We start from the raw sequence: 22,680 nt of genomic DNA on the forward strand, positions 1-22,680 counted from the left end.
TTGAGCATATTTTTATCATACCACATTTTACCAAACCTGACAACATTCCCATTTTTACTGTATTAGGTCATAATTTACCACATTGACCACGTGTGATCTTTTTTTACCACATTTTAACATATTTTACCCGTTTGACAACATTTATTTAATAATAATAATAAGGTGTTTATTCCGGTATGTGGGAAGGTTAGTGCAGTCCCACACATTCCATATTGAGATACAATAAAATATATAATCAAAAACAAAAAGATAGAACAGAAAGACAACGAAAAGAAAACAGAATAAATTGAAAATAAAATAGATTAATAACTAGCTTTACCACACCACGCGTTGCTGTAGCTCAGTTTGTCTGTGCAGATAGAGAAACAATCACACGTGTTGCTTTTACGTCCAACATATGCCACTGTTTTTCAAAAAAGCACGTTCATCCAACCGATGGCCCTGTTTTTCCAAAAAGCATATTTTTACCTGTCATATAAATATATGTCACCTATGTGTTTGAATTCACCGTTTATTTATCATATATATATATGATAAAGGTATATATAAACCCATATGATACGCGTATTCGAATGCAACGATGCCTCAAAATTTCAAAGCAATCGATGAAGAACTATCGGAGATTTAAGATTTTGAACAAACGAACATTTTCTCTTTTATTTATTTAGAAAGATATATTATTACTGTCAGCAACAAAATAGACTACTGTCTGGTACTGACCTGGTATCGGTTGAGGATCTTGGAGACGCAGCCGTGGGAGACGCGCAGCTGCCTGCTGATGACGCAGGGACGCACTCCCGCCGCGGCCATCTCCACTATCTTCAGCCTGATATGGTTTGGTAGCGGCCGCCCGTTGATGAACACACCTCCCAATTGGTTCACGCGTCCCTGGCCTGTCGAAGAAAGGAAATCTTTTTCTAATCAAATAATAGTTAAGCCAACAAACACTAAATGAAAAAGCATTTTGAATTCAACTACAGATCATAATCAAATGAATAAATACGACCTAAAAGATGAGCTGAAATGTAAGAAAAAGAATCCCTTTTGAATATTCGATAAGGTTATTATAGCAAAATATCCGCCTTGAATGATTGTATTACAATGCTACCTTTGTGGAGAAGCTTAACGATCTGCCCTAACGCAAATCAAGTGAGGTATATTAAACGTAGACTAAATTAGAATGCGATGGACCTATGGAATAAACGAAAAATCATCTCTTTGTTGGCAGAGTGGTTGGTTGAGTAGCCGACTATGCACATACAGGGCAACAGGAGCTCACCCAGGTTACCACGGACAGGCTATAATAATAAAGCCATAAAGTCTCCTTTTCAGTCAAGTAAAGTAAGCGGAAACCTATGAAAAGGCCATCACCATCCTGGCGAAGAGGGCATAATAGTTTATGATGGCCACAATGGCACGATAATGCCTCATTCTTTGCCACTCAATAATAACGAGATTTTGTATAAAGCCATTATTACAACCTGAACATTTCCAAATCATTCAATAAACACACCGAGGTTTACATTTCTAAATGCCGTCATTATGCTAGTTCTATATTGATGTATCGGATGCCTTCCACCCTATTGACTAAACATAATCGCGTTCGACTTCAATGCGATGTGAAAATAATAAAAAAGAAACGTTAAACATTTATTCAATCGATAAAGCGCTATTGTTATGGCGAAAACTTATTGAATATTAAAATTTTCCCGGTTTATTTTATTGCAACACTTAAAAATGCCTTCCGTTTTCAATATTCCAATAATATAATATAATATTTTTCCGATTTTATTACGATTCATTTCTTTTACAGTTTCTGTAAAAAATAAAATAACTTAAGTACGTACGAGTAATTGAGTTCAAATAGGAAAAAGGAAACTATTATTGAAGTTAAGATTGCCTCACAGCTCACAGTGAACAATTATTATATTATTGAAGTATGTAAGTACGTATTCAAAATAGTACATACCTACATCTTATTTTAGTAGAACGCTTTAAATATTATTTTATAGAACCGATGAATGTATTGCAAAAATGTTACATTCACCTAGTGTTCCTAGTACGTACATGGAGTTTAATAGTGGTGAAGATGGCAGGGCTGTCAATTAACCTGTTAATGACTTCATGTTACACAACCAGTAACATGAAGTCAATAACAACTTAATTGACAGCCCTGCCATCTTCACCACTATTAAACTCCTTGTGCGTACTAAGAGCACAAAGCAACACGTACACTACCGACTATCAAAATACTTACTAATCAATGTGATGCATGATCTGAGCAACAAGTTTCTGTGTACTATTGATATATTTACTGACGCCATTTATAGAATTATACGTATTATATATCAAATCTTTGCTCAATTCTACAAATTATAGTAGCGTAGGTAATGCAGTTTTTGTGCTTTGTCATATAGTATTGTTTTAGTTTCTATTTTATTTCATGTTGCTGTTACATGTTTCACTAACATTTTTTCATGTTTAAATTACACTGGTCGACATTTATTTTTTTAAGTGCAGTCCCTTAAGCATAGCTAATTTTTTTTATATGTATTTAGTACCCATAAACACGAAATGGAAACAAAAAAATTTTTAGAGGTCAGGTATTTTTATTATTTAACAAAGTTTTTTAGCATAATTCTTCCATAGTATGACGGGTACTTACTTAACAAAATTTCAAAACTAATTCAATTTTTTTTTGCTCCTGATTTGCGCTTGTGAGTATCTTGAAAGTCTATCTGCAGGGTCCAGCAATAGTCTGCTAGCATAGATGGACTCCACTTTCCTTGGTATCGCTTTTCCATAGCCGCAATGTCCTGGTGAAATCGTTCGCCTTGCTCGTCACTGACATCTCCCATATTTTCGGGGAAAAAATTCAAATGAGAGAGAAGGAAATGACATTCGAGCCTAGTGTTGCCATATTATATAAAAATAATCAATGATAACTCACGAATAAATATGAATTAATACACATTTTAGTAAAACTTAAAACCCATAAAAACCTGACGTGAGGGAAAAAAACTAATCACATATCTGAAATCAGCGTGAAATTTCCAGTCAGATTTGGCTACTTTCGTTAAAGGGACAAAAAATGTGTTGACCAGTGTTATCCATTTTACATACCTTCAAGCTTTTAAAAACTTTTTGTATGATTTTCTATAGCTCACTAGGTATATTCCGTTATTATGCTGTAGAAAAGCTGGACGCAAAGTCTCATAAACAAATTATTTTCTTTGTATCTTTCGAGGCATCTTAATATCACCGAAAGAAATTCATAAGTGGCGCTGGTGAAGCCATGTTTGCTTCATAGATCACGAATAATGTAAATAAATAAATAAAATAAGGTATTGGGGATGGGTAGAGTGCGTGTGGCCCGGTACTAGTGTGGAATACCACACATCACCCAGCACACATCTCACATATCGCGTTTTGCTGCACACGTAGTCGCTTTCAGGAAAGTTTACTTGAGCGGAAAATCTGCCCAAACAACTCAATAATGGCGAGATTGCAAATCGCATTGTCGGCAGCGAGCCTACAATTTTTTTGCAACCCTATTATTTTCAAATGCAATTGAATAAATTTATTGTGTATTGTTAAGCAATATGTTTATCGATACGACTGATTAAAATAATTATAAAATAACCTACCTTTATTTTATGAATTATAGCATATTCTCCAAGAATGTACAATCAGGACGTATATCTATCTATGTACCTCGTAAGTCAAAATATAAAATTTCTCATGATAGGGGGCAATTAAGTGAAATGAAAATGAAAAATACCTATTTTTAACAATACATATTTTAAATTTAAAAAAAAAAAAACATTAAAAAACGCCATTTCCGAGAAGCGAACTCTTCGGAAGAATCTTCGAAGGCAACTATGTTAACCATTACACCACCTTCTACTGTAAGAACGGAGGCATAGATTCGTTAATAGGTATGTAGGGACTGAAAAAATGAGAATTATGTGTTTTTGAATTTTAAACCTGTAAAAATCAAAGGATAGTTGGAATTGATGAAAAATCAGTTCCAATTTTTAAAATGACCAACTTAAATTTCAAAAAATTTTGAGTTAGTTAATACAGATTTACAAGGCAGACGCACAACCGAAATTAATGATGTCTTGAAACAATTTTAAATTCTTTCCATTTATTTTTAATAAACAAAATTTAAAATTGTTTCGTCATATCAGTATAATGAAATTCCACCACAAATTGTCAGTATGAAAAATAGAAATATTAGAAATAAAATTAGTATTGTTAATGATTACATTACATCCGAACTCATTTTTTTAATATGCTCAATCTAGCGATGTAATAGTTACCTTTATATTTATTTACTTCGCCAAACGAACAAAAATAGTTTTACTAAAAGTCTTCTAAAATAAAATGTTACAGTTTGCAGTGATTTCAAGCGTAACAAATTTACAAACCAAGAATGAGAAGACAAACCACAGTAGGTATTGCACATGGTAGTTAAAACCGGTGAACGTCATTTCATTTCTGCAGTTCCTCGTTTGGAATATGTGGTTTTACTTTTGAAGTAGGCAAGTAAGAACTGCTGGTAAACAAATTAAGGGATTGTGTCAGAGGTGGGACGGGTAATGAGCCGCTAGGGAATTAATTCATTTGGCCAGAAGCGGTTCCGGGAGTCCACATGCTTCGCTTCATCCATTGGAGATTAATTAAGGACGGATGCCTCATGCTACCAACTTAATGAACCTTAGCTTTATCTCGAAGTTTGCAAAGTAAAACTAGAGTTCAAAACTGTATAATGTTTAAATACATGTATTATGCCGGTTTAAGTTAAAGACATTTTAAAAGTTCGCAGCAGTTAAGAGCCAGACCCTGGGAAAGAAGGTTCAATTCTCAGTCAAATTAAAAATATGTCTATTATAATATTGTTAACCACAACCAACTAAACATCACGACTTTTGGTTAAAATAAATTAATTGCTTAAATAAATAATCAATGAATGATTTCGTAGTATAATGCTAGTTAATATATACATAGCTAGTTATACATATAGCTAGTTAATATATGTTAATACATCTCATCAGACATTTCTACCATTTCTACCATTCAAACGACTCTCTAAATATTCCTGGCACTAATAAAAACAAATTTTGAAATTTTAACTAATATCGGTCAGCTACTTTTCTAGTTTTGCGAGAACAAATATACGCAGGCGGAATTTTAATATATTAAGAAGATTTTTAACCATAGAATTAAAAAAATCGGTAGGTACCTACTTTTGTTTTGGTTGTTTTGACAAACTGAAACCATGTTTTCTTCCAATAGTTATAGGGTAGTATATAATATTCGCGGAAACCAATTTAAAAACCGGCGTTAATTTTTAGGAGTCGGTAATTTAGATTAAGAGCGGCACGGTTGATTCCGCGAGACAAGAAACTAGAAACTAGAAACTAAGTAGAGGCGACTATTAGCACCGGCGAGTCGATTGAGAGAAAAGTCACGTCCTGATAAAGAGTCAAGCAATCTTACTTTATTATAGCCTGAAAACCAGAAAACAATGCGCGCTGTTTTACGCTTCACGGTACGTAAAATAGCGCAAACCCGATAAAACATGTCCATGTTGCTAGAAAAACATTTAAGATAAGGAAAAGATCGTTAAATTTATAGAAAAGTTTATTAGATTTTTTATTTGATTTTTGTAAAATGTTGGAATCTAGGAATGTGGAATACACACATACACACTCGTAAAAATCAAAGTTATTTTACATCTATTTTTAATAAAAGATTTTTTTTTTTGACTGAGGATTGAATTTTTTTCCCTTCAAAAACTTTTTGGATGGTACCGAGATTTATTTTGTACATCAAATGCTGTAAATTTCTATAACGTCATCCAATTTTAGAGAAATGCATTAGTCGGCTTGTGTGTGTAAGTGAGTGCTTTCAAAAGTTAATAAAATGCAATGTTATCGACAACGAATCTATCTGCCGAGTTTCAGCTCGATCGGCTATCGGGAAGTGGGTTAATTTCCACTTCGAAGATTCCATTAAATTCATTCATTCAAGAAATCAACTCTAAATTCATATAGATATATTTTAAAAAAAAACAATTCTAAATTCAAATAGATATATTTAAGAAAAAACAACCTGAAATTCAAATAGATATATTTAAGAAAAAAACAACTCTAAATTCAAATAGATATATTTAAGAAAAACAACTCTAAATTCAAATAGATATATTTAAAAAGTGGTGTTCGATGCTTCGAAGGAGCCGCTCTGTCTACCTTCAGTTAATAAAGGCGCCGCTCGGTATGGATATAATATGGGATGCTTCAGAACTCACTCGGAACCCGCCGTGGTGTGTATTACAGCCCAGTGTCCATATGGTCATATGCGGTAGAAGATTCCTCGCTAGATTTCCGCAAGCCCGTGATGTGTTCGCTCGAGCGACCGCCCCAACGATTAGAGTCACATTACTAAATGTTTTTCACGCCCGAGCACCGAACTTGCACTCCCGAAAGGTTTGCGAAATGGTTAGTCAGAAAACTTCCAAGAAACTTAACAGACACAACACACTAACAAATAAACACGCAACATTATAAGAAATACAAAAAATATGCCTTAGTTTAATAAACACATTGAATTTATGTGTATTTCATAGCACCAACTATCAAGGCATACAATATAAAAAGTCATGAATATTTCTTTCTTTCGCTCGACCTAAATAATTAGATTTAGTCCACAAAAGGCTCTGCGGGGAGAATAATTGAGAGCATTGTATCAAGAGTCCAGACCGGATACAGTTCACGGTGAATGGGAAGTATAGATTGTAAATTACATTCTTTACCAACTTTTATAGCGGTGATAAATTATCTTTACCCAGGAGTTGGGGTGTGAAATATAAAAAATGTTCCTCGAATTTGTATCCACATTAACAAATAATATTACAAAGTTTTTATTCGTATTTTTTTCATTGACTGAATGCTTTTTTTAATCTTTTAATTGGTTTTATAAGGAGGGTGGAATAGTGGTTATATTTCTTTAAAAAACAAACCTAATTAGCACCTAAGTTTACACACTTTTTAGTCAATCAAAATGATAATGATATCAAATTCAAATAAAAATAATTGTCCTATTATATATTTATGTAGACTATGTCGACATATTTATCGCGAAACTGAAATAAAATTAACGTTCTTAATTACTACTAAAGCATTTTTGAGGTGATACTCATAAAAAAAACGCGAAGAAAATAATTCAAAGATTATTGAGTCGTATACAGGCAGTTTTATGAGAAAAAGTCGAATCCTTGATTCAAATGGCTTTAACTATTCTTAGTCACAAGATCCGAAAAGTATGGCACTTCCCAAGCCTTCCTTTTCTCTTTAATACTCACAACATTCTTCTGATTTTGGATGGTCCCACAGTTAATCATTAAAAGAAGAAGAAAAAAGAGAATTGAGAATAGAAATGAAAGAAGAATATTCACCATCGACGTAAGTATAGAGAGCCTGTGAGTGCTGCGAGTCCATCCTGGAGTCAGAGAGCTGCAGCGGCAGGTGGGAGAGTCCAGACCCCTCCAGCAGGGGCAGCGAGGGAAGGGCGGGTACTGGCAGCGGCGCGGGGCCGGGGCGGGAGCCGCGCGAAGGACTCCCTCGAGAGATGCAAAACAAAACTACATTAACTCACTGCTGCAGTACCCAGAACCCAGTAGCCAAAAGCCAGTAGCCAAAAGTAGAAGCCAGCAGCCAAAAGCCAACAGCTAAAATCCAGTACCACTCTAGGTATAGAGTCTAGCTGTTACTGTGGCAGGCACACTATAAACTCTAGTTCCAGCAGGCTCTACTACCAAACATCGTAAAAACTCTAACCAATTATCCTCACTTTCAACGAGATGAGGATGTGTACATATTTCTGTAATCGAATTTATATGTTGTGCCATTAAACGTGTTTCCTTTTCTCGCAGATATCGAATCGAATAGCGATTTATTGCCGCGAATATGATTTGACGCAAGTTATGGGTAGGCGAGTTTATGTTCGCATTAATTTTCGTATTAAACTTATCTTTATTGTTATTAAATTATTGCGGGGAACTTGAGGTCGGACGAGTATTTATTTCTGTAAACCGAATTGATTGGTTAATAATAATTCGTACAAAATATATATTTTGTGAAGAGTAATAAAAAAACACTAATTAATAGTTTTTCTCACGCAAAAAATTAACAAGGGTATATGTCTGAATTTACCTATCAAAATTATTCATACTTCATGTAGGTTACATTATTTTATGCGTAGGAGTTAATTAATTTTCTGTAATTTCAGCCATAGATTTGTGTAATTTTCTAGCTTCGTTAAGAACCCTTCACGTATATCACAAAAAACACTTCCTAGTAATAATTTGGTTTATTTTTTCATTGTTAAACATTGATACGGTGTACTATAACACAAAAACGCATTACTTGAATGCTAAATGTCTTTACAATTAATGAAAAAAAGAAGGAACAATACAAACTCAAGAACTTAGGAGAGACATTTAAAAACATTTACAAAAAGTTCTATGAGAATAAATTTTATAATAGTTGCATAAGGACTACCAAAACTTTTACGTTGACTTAGGAAATAGTTCCTGACCCAGTTTTCTCTCAGCAGTGAGTAACGAAGGTCTCATTGTACCACTGCTCTCTTTACACCGTACCTAGCTATCGCTCTATGTACTGAGGCATTAGTTATACTGCACTAGTATGGAACGCTTTAAAACAAATACCAAATAGAATAAATTATTAGTAATAACATGGGAGTTTATAAATGGCTCACCGGTATATTTATAATACCACTTCAATTTATTTTTAAACGAATTTTATAAAAAATTATATGTCAATTGTCATGTAAAAAAAATATGTTAAAAAAATAATTACTTTTTTACACTAACCCCACACAGGAGTCCACGAGGAAAATAATTTCCTACAGGGCCTATGTCATCTTTGAGTTTGCTGTGTGAGGGTTTTTTTAAGGAAAGGACCGGTCGAAACTGGTTCAGTCGATGGCTGAGTGGACATCGCGTTTGGCCTAGGCGTAGTTCGTTCGATTCCTCGGCTGGCTAAGTGCTCCATCACAACACAAGCAACATTTTCCGCCTATTGGCAGGTAGGCGATTTTAAAATATTGTCAGTTTATTCGTAAACCGGGAATGTTAATCTTTCTTCAAAAAAAGGAGATGAAGTTCTGGGAAGGAAAGGGTATGCGGAGTGGGTAGGAATCTAGGGATCAGTGTGTACAGGAGTGACGGACAATGAATTCAACCCTCTCGCTACGGCGCAAGACGAGGGGTCGAGGGATACCAGCTGGAGAGGGAAAATGGTCTTCCCAAACCCGCAGCTGACTTGGTGTGACCTACGGCAGAGTGTTAGTTATCCAAATAAATGGTTCCCGGGGCGGTCGTACCCGTACCCGCCTCCCAAATTAAAAAAAGTCTTTAAAATCTGGAAATATTCTTCTGCCCAACTCTGTCCATTGATGTGGGTTTCACTTGTTAATCTTTCTGGGATCTTCCATTTTACGATTTCTGAAATCTTTTTCCCAAAATAGAGGTCTTTTGTCATTGTGAATTTCGTATTTTACATTTTACAGACGTCGTAAAATATAATGGGTCAGTTTAATGTGGCGGCTCCCGGCCTGTCCCTGTCCACCTCTCCAGGTCCACTAAACCCTCCATCAACTTACAACCAACAACCAACATTATTATAATATAATGTCATCTATTGAAAATTATAAAAAATGAATGCAAAAGTAACCTAACCTAACTTATTAATTCAACCGACTTATTAAGTAAACTAACCTAACCCAAAACCTAAGTCTAACATAACCTGACCCAGCCCTTCATCAATACACCACCAGCACTCAGAATTAAAATTATATATGAACATTATAAAAAATGAATGCAACATCGTAACGAGCATTGTGTAACAAAAACTATACCTAATGCAAAAGATCTGCTTTCGTAAGTAACAAAAAACTCATTATCTTATGACATGAAATTCGCTCATCTAGGATGCTCTATGAAATTTCCCCTGCCGTACAAAATCATTCATACTGAGGCCGAATAAAAACCTGAACGCCATTTAAATTGTAGAATACTGTAATAATACACAAGTCATATCATCACGTGCCCTTGGAGCAACAAAGTTATATCTGCCGTTCGTATGAATCTGAGATATTGAGGTTAAAAATTAGAATCCCGAATTATATAAACGTGTTGAAATTTATGAAAAAGATCATTTTAAGAATGCATTGTAATTGAATTTTATTTATGTTTAAGAACATCTACGCAGAAAACACTTAGCATTTAGCCAAACAACTAAGCAAAAAAAAACAGATGTAACCTTGTTGCTTTGAAATTCAACGTACTTAAGTTCAACAGATTCAACTGTTTTTCTTTTTCTACATATTTTAGATAGGGTTTTAAGTAGAGAAAAATTTGTGAAACTTGGTGCAAAACAATCAACTTTGGTCAAAATTTCAGATAGAACCTTGTTGTCCAGGCATCTAGGAATTAGGCACCAAGCGGGTAGGCAGTTAATAGGTCTTGGCTATCGATATCCATGACCGCTCTAGCTCCGTGATTGAGATAATGGCCGCATTACTGAATGTGTGAATCGAGATCATTATTGATAGGGTTAGATGATGGTGGAAAATTGCCTTTTATTATTTAAAGGTTAAATTATAATATGGCCGCTTCTGTTTCGGTGTGGAGTGATGTGTGAGAAGGTGCACGTGAGAATTGAAGGCATTATTATTCATTTCTAATGTAATTGATATGCACACATGCGAGAGGTAATTACATGTAATATGAGAGTATAATTATTGAAGTATTCGTTATATGGTAAATTCAATATGAAATAATGATTCAGATTTGTGAAAACATCTCAGTAAAATAGAATTTAAAAAAGGAATTAGAGAAAAGTTAAAACGAACATTAACGGCCTTGGTCAAAGTTAGTGTAGAAGAATAAAATGTGTTTTATATTTTTACCATCAGTTAAAAAAACACGGAATAGTATGAATTCTTGACAAATCAGTTTTAAAATTTTATTTTTTAATTAAAATATTACAGGTATCATTGGTAGGTAATTTATCGCTTGTCTGAATTCTTAACACAATCAGTTTCATTAATTGATTCAAATTTGAGTTCATTGAACTAGATTTCACGCTGTTCTAATAAACGCACAACACTTGCAACCGTAATTAGTAAGTTTGAGAGGTATAGAATAATAAAATAATTCTAAAACACGACAGAAAAGAACTGGGCTCGGTACGAACTTGCAATAATTTCATACGCAATGAAATTGATTATAGCTCTGTATTTTGTGTATGAAGCCTTTAAATCATACAGAAAAGCCGTTAGTGACAAAACAAAAACCTTTACCTACGTTATTAAACTTACTCTTGAACTTAGGCCGAATAATATTCATTGAACTATTAATGCATACAGCTAAAGTTATATAAGGATTTGATCAGGTTTCTACTAAGTTTGTTGGAAAGGAGGCAGTTAATAAATAATGGGCACAAGTCATTTTGCAAGCCAATATTAAAAAAACTACCTCGGCCAAAATCACAGAACAAAAGGTGAAATCTATATTTTAAACAGGTAAGTTACCTTCAGACAAATATTTTTGCAATCATGTTTTTAACATCGATTGACCGAATTACGCCAAGTGTTTTGTGGCACGATTCTACATAAGGAACATAATATAATACCTACTATATTGTATACTGTATATTGGTCATTAATACCTACGTGCTTTGTAGTTTATACCAGTCTAAATAGTGTAAACTGTAAAGTGATAGATTAGTTATTTCGCTCAGGCCTGAGGGGACAAAACTTATTAGTTTTTAGTGATACTATTTTTTTTTATCTTAAAGTGTTGGAGACCGGTTAATCACAGCACGCGCTATGAGCAGGAATGATGATATGCCTTTATTACGAAACCGGTTTTCGTTTCATTATAAAGAAATCCCTGAACACGAAGAACGGTAATTAATAGGGTAATATAGTATTTTTGGAACACTTGTTAACATCGGACAATGAGGGAGGAATGTGAAAGTGGTGTTGCTAGTACAAAAAAAGGTTTTTCCCTGTTTTATGATCTTCGTCCTTTTAAAACGAAGGATCCCTGAGCACAAACACACGCACAACTGCTCAGTTTCCTTTTCTTGAGATGAAGAAGTTATTTTTGTGCTACGTAATGCAATGCGTATATGCGATATTTAGGTAATAATTGGCCCTTTTGGGCCTAAGTGAAATTTAAAATAGTTTTTATACGTAGTACTGAACTTATTAAGGGATAAATTATCGAAACTTATAAACCTCATTGTAGAATTTAATCAATGAATACGATTCACAGTGAGTTTAATGGTCTCAATAACTCAATTGATAGAGACGCCAGTCTCGGTAAGAATAGAGAATCTGGGTTCGAGTCCCAGTTACGACCGTTACCTTTTTATCTTGTGTGAATTTTCGATTTCATATATTTTAATTAAGATAGTTTTGAAACATTAAAAAAATATATTTTAATTCCTTGTGTTTTTCACAATATATTAAATCAGGTAGGTAGGGAATTAAGATATACGAGTATATTTGGAATTCTTTTCAAAGTGATCAATACTGTCAGTATGAACAATATGAAAAATCAACAGTGGTTATAGCTGTTCTACTGTAGGTATAGTAATAATTTCGTAAATATTTACGAAATTGGAAATAATATCATGATTAGACATCGTATTATATGCATATTGGAGCCTTTTAGGTTGTTAGTGCATATTGGAGTCTTTTAGGTTGTTAGTGCATATTGGAACCTTTTAGGCTGTTAGTGGATATAGGAACCCTTTAGGTTGTTATTTCATATTGGAGCCTTTTAGGTTGTCAGTGCATATTGGAGCCTTTTAGTTTGTTAGTGAACCTTGAATAAATTTGAACCTTTTTCGACTTCTTTTCCTATTTTAGCAAAAAAATTCAATGAAATATGAGTTGCTCAAGTGTGAAATAGTTGATAGTCCGCTTTTAAGGAACAGGAAAAATTCTATTAAAAAAGAGAGGAATTAAATATTTTCGAAGAAACATTATATTTTATTCTAAAAATTTGCCTACCATAAAAAATTTCCAATGCACACAACGGTACCAAAAGAAATATTCATATCTGTGCATATTATAATCCAATGTCCAATTATGACAAACAACAAACATCAGATTAACCAATTGATAATCCAGAGAACGATTGATGGAAGATGTTGCAGAAACAACTTGACTAGTACGTTTCCAATTCCGTAAAGCGTTATTCCGGGATGCAGTCTGGAGGGTGAAGATTGCCCTGATGATAGCCAACCTCCGACAGGAGAGGGCACCAAAAATAGAGGAAGGAACTAGCTTCGAATACCTACTACTGTATCCAAATTGGGGATATCTTATTTTATAATTGCATTTGCTGCAAAAAATTGGGATTCTTCTGCAGCATTACATTTGTTTTTTTTTTTACATAAAATTCACACAGGAGGCCGCGAGGAAAATAACTTCGCTCATGGCCTTTGTAATCTTTGTGGATTTTGTGTGGAGGGTATTTTTGGGGAGAGGAAGAAGTAAACATGGGTCTTGAAGGTATGTTATATGAGGGAGAGAACACAGAGGCCGGTAAATCGTTCCATAGTCGAGTTGTTGAATACAACAACGAGTGGTAAAAACAAACCCTTCATCTATGTACAAACAAGGGATCAAGCGATAGTTCGTCGGAACATCTTTTATTGAAATTCTGGTAGAACAGGGACAGCATTTCCACCTGACGTCTGTGCTCTAAAGATTACAATCGGTTTGTTAAGATATGGGAATTATTTGAAAAGATCCTGTAACATATTATATCAGCAATCAAAATCAGCACAGATTAGATCATGACCACAACGCGTATAACTGCTCCAACATGTAATACAATACAACATGGATATTAGCATAAATTAACCATTCATCGAGACTCGTTGCGGACTCTACTTGCGCAAGTACCGGGGCTCTAACAGTACAGTTTAGGTCAGTAAGTGCAGGGGAGAGTCTGCAATTTGATTGAATGGTCTCCCATGGCAGGATATCCGAACCGCTATGCAGCGCGTCCATCCACGATCATACACCATCATCCGACAACGCCAATTATTTAAATGTGACCAATCAGGGACCGCAAACCACGGCCGAAGCTTTTGCAATTGATGTATTACACTGTTAACGTTGTTCACGCATAAAATCTAACAAATACTGTAATGTACAAGAGATACGTAGGTACAGTAGTTCAACCTACGTACTTAAAAAATCATTTTTTAATGTAAACTACAAAAAACATTTAAATGAATTCAATATTTTTATAATATTATATAGCTTGCTCCTTTTTTCGATAGGTACTAGCTTACTACCCGGTTTCATCCGAGTTTTCCTAGATTGAAGAAAAAATGAATCGAACAATAAAACTTTAGAATTTATTTTGCGATAAATAAATTCACATTTCAAAGCACCACAGCTCATGATGTAAACGTTATTGAGTGCTAAAAGTATTGCATTGAGCCAATTGTTCTAGATAGAAGATGGTGTGCAAATTTCAGGACGATACAACTCGCAAATCGCTGGTATTTTGCTTTTTTAGTTAAGACATGATTTTAGAAATTAATATAAATTGTTAATTTACAGCTATTAAATCGAAATGAGCGATCACGCCAGGAATTCTAGACGTGTTGGTCCTATCGGCCGGGTCCTTTGGAACTCCGGGCCAAGAGGTCAACCCCTTCCCCATCTCCTACCCCTCCCCCAACCCAACACACGGATGAGCGCAGGTGGGCGAGTGACGGAGTTTAACCCTTTAACCACCTTCATTCTAACACTAAATTCTTACGAGACCTAAAAATACATTTATGATATTGGTGGGAGGTACCTATCTAATGTAAAGTTATTTTTGATGTGATTTTAGATTAAAATTGTTGTATTTGTGATCTAAGCACTTAGCGATATGTATGTACTGTTTTTCGTGAGTTACAGTGTCTTCTCACGCACTGTAACAGTTTGTTCATTATGCAGTAGCTGCAATTGTAATCGGCTCGTTTTAAACTAAAGTCCCAACTACCTGCTAATGACCACCAAGACGCTAATGACATCATCCAAAACTCGGTGGCTTAATGACTGTTATCCCAGCCAGCGCATTCCTTGCCCGAAGTTATGCGGTCAAATTACACCGCTGTCCCCGGATCAGAAAATATTTTTGAAATTATAAAAATGCCATAAACGTGCCGATTTTTCGCGATCTCTATGCATCGGGAGTGTACGGGGAGGAGGCTGAGGGAGGGTTGGGAGAAGGGGTGGGGTGTGGGGAGAGAAGGTAGCCTTTGATGTGTGCCGATGCCGCCTTTGCTCGTGTATTCTGTGTTGCCACTAATTCCCTCTTTCATCGCAATCTCAAGCTGTTCTCTCTGTTCGACCGCGTCCACCGCTGGCAGCTAGCCGCGGTATACGCTATAACGTATATCGCTTACGCCACTTTTTCAACTCGGATCTAGTGAGCTTTTTATGCCCGTTACTCAAATCTCCGCCGTCGTTATTTTTTTCTGTTTTGGTCGGATTTGTGCAACGCCCTCTGTTGAGAAATGCGCGGCCTGACTACCAATTTTGTTTTCAATTAATTTGACTGGAGCTCTTTTTACTGCACATCTGGCTGCACGCGAAAGCCAGGACAGTGACAAAATCACGGTTTTTGTTAGAACTATTGAACTCACAATTACTCCTACACGTCCTAAAGGTGTGTAAGGAATGCTATTCTAGGCGTTATTGTAGCGTGTAGTACAGTTTATTGGAACATTACAAAAGAGCCTAAGGCGTAAGTATGGATCTTAGATTATGATCTGTGCTGATTTTACAGAAGTAGAATGCATCTGCCAAACCCTAGCTAATCTAAACCTCATATCGCCCGCACGTCGAAACACATAAAATCAAATGAATGTCATAAAGCGTTTCATTTTCGACCTTACGCAACATCGACAGGCATGTGTGAGAGAATTCTCTATCTCCATATATCCACAGCGAGTCGCAGTCGGTCAGGCGGTATTCTCTTGTGGTTTCCTTTGGTGTTCTCGCCGACACGAGCAGCGGGCAGCGGGCAACGGGCAACGGGCATATGGCTGACCTAACCTCACCCAGGCATGTGTCAAGTCCGCGTACAAACCAGCAGAGTAATCCTGCATTCTACATTCTAGCTGGTGATAACACATACATCTTCATCGTCATTCTTCACCACGGAAAAGGAAAATGACACACTTAACTTCAACCTACCATTTGTGTAAAGGTGTGAATTGTCATATGACTTCCCCGTACCAATCATGCAAGTGTGAAGCAATTTACTTCACTCTACCATTTATATTAGAAGCGTAAACACGCTTTTGACTTCATATTGATATCTAATGTTACTCACCAATATTTAGCTTGGGATGGAGAATTAAATTTTTTTTTTTTTTAATTCAGTGCCGGCAACCCGGGCGTTTATTTATTATTAGTTATGTACATACATGATTTTTCTCCTTACCCTCCTCACTAGACAAAGTCTGTTCTGAGGCTGGTAACTAACAATTTCTAATTACATAAAAACAAATAAGTGGTTAAAAAAGAAAAAAAAAGAAATATAAATATTATAGTAAAAATAATAATAATAAAATAAGAGGAAAATCAGAAATTAGAAACAGAGTAGAAAAAAGAAAATATATAATTTTAGATATTAAGAATATTACTTATCTCTCTTCTTTCTTTGACATTCAACCAGTTTAAAAATCTTTTGAATACCCAATTCAAATTATTAGATGCGACATAGGTCTTTGTTTGGGCTACAAACTTATTGAATATATGTGGTGCCAAGTAAGATTCATGTTTTTTGGCAAAATTTGATTTGATATATGGTACTTGTAATTGATTGTGTGTGTTTGCTCTTGTGTTTTGCGAGTGAGTTATGAAGTGTGGTGATATTTTTATGCAGTTTTTGTAGATGATCTTCTTTATGAATAGTTTATTTATGTCTAATAGGTTATTGTTGATCATTAGCTGTTCTGTCGGATGTTGATAAGGCTTTCTGAACATAATTCTGATTATTGTTTTATGATTAATTTTAAGTGATTTGAGATGAGTCTCTGCTGCTGCTCCCCATACTGAAATATCATACATAAGAATACTTTGACAGAGTGCAAAATATATATTTTTTAGCTGAGGTAGTGACATAATGTTTCGAATTGTTTTGAAGATGTAAGAGAGTTTCCGTATTTTTTTTGTAATTAGGTTGATTTGGAGATCCCATTTTAAGTTATTGTCAACAGTTAAACCGAGATATTTAATATTTTGCGCATAATCAATTTTGTCACAAACACAGCGTGAGTTAGTTAATGAGGTAACTGTGCAGGGGTGAAGATGAAGTTGTGGGTGACTATCTGGCTGACCAGCTAATGTTTTACTGAAAGTTAAGTATTTAGTTTTAGAAATATTTAGTGTCAGTAGATTATTTATTAGCCATCTATTTACTTCAGTCATCCCTGTTTCCGTGTGTTTGAAGACGTTTTCCCATGATTGGGCTTTGAATAAAATTACAGTGTCATCTGCATAACTGATTACTTTGTACTCTATGTTCCCTAGGCTTATCTCAGTTAGACTGTTAATGTAGATGAGAAACAGTATGGGACCCAAGACGCTGCCTTGGGGTACTCCATACCTGTTGCCTACTTTGTCACTTTCTTGATTATTTATTTTTACAATTTGTTGTCTATTTTCAATGTAGCTAATGAACCATTTTAGTGGTGGACCTGTTATGCCAATGTTTTTGAGTTTTTGTTGGAGTAATTTGTGTGAGATGGTGTCGAAAGCTTTTGCTAGGTCTAAGAACACTCCTAACACCTTTGAACCGCCATCTAGGTTTTTCACTATGTAGGTGGTTAGTTCCGATAAGGCGTCTTCTGTTCCCATTTTCGCTCTAAACCCGAATTGACGGGTGGAGATCAGTTTGTGTTTATCAAGGTATGCGAGCAGTCTTTTTTTCATAGTTTTTTCTAGTAGTTTCGATAGCGAATTTAGCAGAGTGATTGGTCTGTAATTTAAGATAAGCGTTTTGTCTCCCGATTTATGTATTGGAGTAATACAACCTATTTTTAGGTGATCGGGGACAATGCCGAGGCTGAAACTTTGGTTGAAAATATGTTGAAGTGGTATAAGTATATGTTCTCGGAGACTAATCAGTATATGATTGGAGAGGTTATCTGGGCCCACAGCGCAATTTGGTTTGAGAGAAATAATTAAATCTGAGATTTCCTTTTTAGTTATTTTGTGAGCATAAAACGAATGATTTGGTTGTATGGTAGAGGATAGTTTGGTTAAAGAGTCTTCTGTTGTGCCGTTTTTTAGAAGAATTTTTTCAGCTAAGTTAGATCCGACTTTTGCAAATTGGGAGTTAATAAAATTAGCTATTTTACCAGGTTCATTTTTTGTAAGGGTTTTGTTTCCATTTATTAACAGTACTTTGATCTTTGAGTCTTTTTTCGGATTGGAGAAAGTAATATCTTTGACGATTTTCCAGATTTTTTTGGGATCGTTTTTGGCGGATTTTATTTCTTTTTTGTAGTACTTGTATTTGGCTTGTTTGATTAATTTATTACAAAGGTTTCTATATAGCAGGTAATTATTTTTTAGTTTGTCGTCATATGGGTTTTTGCGCACTTGCATGTGCATTGTGTCTCTTTTATGAATGCTGTTTACTAATCCTTTCGTGATCCAGGGTGTTATTTTTTTTTCTTTATGTGAGTAGTTTTTCGGGGTATTTTTTGTTGTATGTTTAGCAATGTAGGTTCCAACTGTGTTCATAAATGTGTTCAGCGCGTTGTTTGGGTCGGGTTCATTTATTACATTTAACCAAGATTCCTTATGTATGTCCTCTATTAGGCACTTAAAATTAATTTTGTCTTGTACGGAGTTGTTTTTTTCATCTTTTTGTTTCTCGTTATGATGTATGCTAAGTGTAGTAGTGAAATGATCTGTGACCGTTGATCGAATAATGGATGAAGATGTTTTTTTCCTAGTTTTAACAAATATATGGTCAATACAGGATTCAGAGTTTGACGTAATTCTTGTTGGTGAGTTGATTGTCGAATTTAATCCATAGTGAGTAAGTAGACTTAAGTATTCTGTGGTTATTGGTTGCCCGTTTAGTAAGTTAATATTCATATCCCCTGCAATAATTAATTGTTGTGTTTTTTTGTTTTTATCGAGAAGTTTATTTAAGGAGTTGAGAAAAGGTGAGAGATTGTTATAGCTTGGGGGTCTGTAGACGGCAAATATGGAGATGTCTGTTCCGAGGGAGATTTGGATACAGTTTGCTTCGGTTAGGTTGATTTCTGTTATTGATGGGTTTAGTGAATCTTTGGCAAAGATTACTATACCGTCGTTTTGATTTAGATGTTTAGTGGAATGGAGAGTTGTATAGTCTTTTAAGTTTAGGTTTGTGTACGAATCATCTAACCAGCATTCAGTCAAGATAATAATGTCGAAGCTTATGTTTATTTCGTTCAAGAGGACCGAGAAATTATCGAAGTTCTTTCGAATACTTCTAATGTTTTGGGAAATTATGTTTAAGTTGTGTTTTTCTGTAAACAGAGAATTAAATTCTGTCGCTTTGTCAAAAGTGTGTTCTGAGTTGTTAAATGTTTCTGTATCAATATTAAGTTGAGTGATCATGTTGCGGTTGCGAAGTTACATAAGTTGATCCATACAAAGTTCACACATTTTGCTAGTGGTGGTAAATAATGAGTAGTATAGGAGTAAAAATTGAGAGTAAAATTAATCAAATACTTTGGATAATATAAACTTTTAAAAACATAAAATTTCATGGTAAAATAGATGCGTGTATATATATTATACCTTCACTCCATCAATTATTTACTTAGTGAGAAGTTCACGAACATATTCACAAAAAACTTCACCCTACCAACGGACTATTTACTTCAATACAGTCCCAAAATCAGGTGTAAAACGTATTTACTTCAACATAGTTTCACCGGAGGAAAAAAAAATCATCATGCTTCACGGCGAAGTCACCCAACTTAATCCTGACTAAGTATCCTACTTACGAACCCATTTTTGATTATGGTTTTATTGAATAACGTGGAAAAATAAGTTATTCAGAAAATGATCCAAAAAATTTTAACATTTTTGGCGATGTTTTTTTCTTGCATTAATCAAAACAGACGGCTGGTGTTAAGCGGGAGTTTAAACCTTATCGCCATCTACATAACGGGTGTTATTGTTTGCGGCGCGATTCTAAAAGTAACATGACGTCGTGCATCGTCTTAAGTGTAAAACTTGCTAGTATTTACATCAAAATCTGGAACGACTATACATAATGAGTAGGTATATCTAATTAATTATTCGCAGGAGTTTATACAGATTTCAGCAGGTTAATTCTGTCCGCCCAGCACTGTGTGTTGTGTGCCGTAAGTATGTATTTCCAAGTATGAAATAACATACGAAGACCGCCTTACACGGGCCCGCCTGCTTTATGTGACAGGGGTCAGCAACACATTACCATTAATCCTAAATATTTTTAGTCAGTGTCACGACGCTTTTGCGCAATTTAATCAATTGGAAACAAAAATAAAATATCATTTTCGATGTTTTGATAATCATAAAAGGAACACTGAACTTCGAATTATAATAATAATAATATTTAATATAATTTATGAATACATCGATTTTTTAGTAGAATTAAAATTAAATCAATTTAATTATGTACAAATTCGAGAAAAATAGACAAAAATAACACGATTTTTATAAGCTTTGGATAACATTGCCGGGCATTTTTTTCGTGCATATCTAAAACATCAAATAATAGTGAACAGTAAGCTCTGGCGTCATGAAAATTACACATATTTTTAAGTTTGGAATTTTTAAATTAACTCTAATGAAAGATTGTTAAGCTTTGTCAATCATCATGACCTTAACTGAGCTTTGAAATATGAATTGAACTGAAAAAAATAAGATAAGACGAAGACGCCATATTGTATCTTTTCATAGTTTTAAACAAATGAAAACATAAAACGGTTAATAAGGCTGCTTTTAATAGTTTATAACCGGGAAAACATTGAATTCTGAGCACTCAAAGATAATTTGTTGTTTTTTTTTATTTGTTATTTAATTTGGTTGTCGACCCCATTGACGTAATGATCTGTTAATACAAATGATCCTGCCCGCCCTATGAGAAAACAAATCTGCTCCTTGTAGTTCCTAGGGCCGGGGATCCCCCGGGACGAGAGGTGGCCGCGACTAATTAAATACCACCATAGACATATATAGAATAAAGGTACCACTGAGCCAGGGAGCATAGACAATCGTGCACTATTCAATAATCTCTGCTAATTGACGGTGAACTCAATAGGATCGCGCCTGTGAACAGATTTGGGGAGCGTTTTTGCCATTATAAAAGTCATTAGTTTAGACTTTTTTACGTCCAAACAAAGATTGATTTTATAAAGAATGCTTCCGATATTATATTTTTTTAATTAAATTATAACTCGTAAAGCTTGAATTTTAATCTGAATGTTTAAGCAGCAATAACTCTCGAACGATCAACACTAGCGTCATGAAATTTGTACAGTGTATTCTAGCAGTGTATAGGCTCTCTAGAACATTTTTAACATGAGCTTTGAAAGTAACTTTTTTTTCCAAAAAAAAAAACTATATCAATACTTTTTTAGAAACATTCAAAATCGCTGTCGAAACCGGGTAGAAAAGAAAGAAGATATATACCTAATATAGATACGTAATGATTATACTTAATGGTTGTAAGACAATAATATAAGCACATGAGTAATTACGAGCTAAACATGTTTTCCTGTATGTTTCAGGGATCAGTTCCATTTTAATACTGTCAAATCCTCAACGAGCGGACAGGCAGGACGCCTTATATTTTTGTAATTTTATTTTATGTGTCTCATTAATAACGCGTTTGATCGAACGCGTGTTTTGAGGACGAATCTGTTGCAAAGTCAGGCCGGTCCCATTTGTATATTATCCGATTCGAGTCGACAACAACAACACGCGTTAATCCAAAACCACCTCAAGCCAGGCCGGGACACATAATCAAATTGGCCTCTTAACTTCTAAAAGCTCCTCAATTTTTTTTTCAATATACTAGGGGCAAATCACGGGATAATGTATTTATAAAATATTTGCATTTGGATTTTCAATTTGGGAGGCGATTTTGGGTACCGCCGCCCCGGGAACCATTTATTGGATAACCAACACCTCTGCCATAGGTCACCCCACTATGTTTAGTGATTTAGCAGGGTTACCCGGGTTCATCGGGTGAGGTGTGTTCAGATCCGTTCAATCCCAAGATTCCTACACAACCCCTATACCCTTTACCTTCCCAAAACTTCCTTTCCTTAAAAAAAGACTGTCCACACAGCATCCCAAGAGTTGACGTAGGTCCTGAGGGAAATTATTTCCTGCGGGCCTCTTGTGTTGGGTTGAAGTAAAAAAAAAAACTTTTCATTAACAAAAAAATCATTTTTCTTTCAAACATAATTAGTTCTAATTTTTTATTGATAAATAAGACAGACCATCAAAAAATTTCTTTCGTATGAACACCACTATTAAATTTGAAAAATCATGATA

General features: G+C 34.9%; 1 protein-coding gene across 1 annotated transcript in view; it reads right to left on the reverse strand.

Moving 5' to 3' along the window:
- Positions 1 to 16,263, reverse strand: part of gsb (paired box protein gooseberry) — a 33,004-nt gene extending 16,741 nt beyond the window's left edge. The window contains exons 1-4 of the mRNA XM_089631508.1: positions 16,256 to 16,263; positions 16,014 to 16,168; positions 7,463 to 7,627; positions 721 to 893 (exon numbers count right to left, since the gene is read on the reverse strand). Coding sequence (XP_089487634.1) covers positions 721 to 893; positions 7,463 to 7,627; positions 16,014 to 16,168; positions 16,256 to 16,263 — 501 coding nt within the window. The remainder of the gene's footprint in view (positions 1 to 720; positions 894 to 7,462; positions 7,628 to 16,013; positions 16,169 to 16,255) is intronic.
- Between the last annotated feature and the right edge of the window lie 6,417 nt (positions 16,264 to 22,680).

Source organism: Hesperophylax consimilis, chromosome 1 (genome assembly GCF_061612785.1).
Source record: "Hesperophylax consimilis isolate HC1 chromosome 1, BYU_Hcon_1.0, whole genome shotgun sequence".
Taxonomy (NCBI): Eukaryota; Metazoa; Arthropoda; class Insecta; order Trichoptera; family Limnephilidae; genus Hesperophylax; species Hesperophylax consimilis.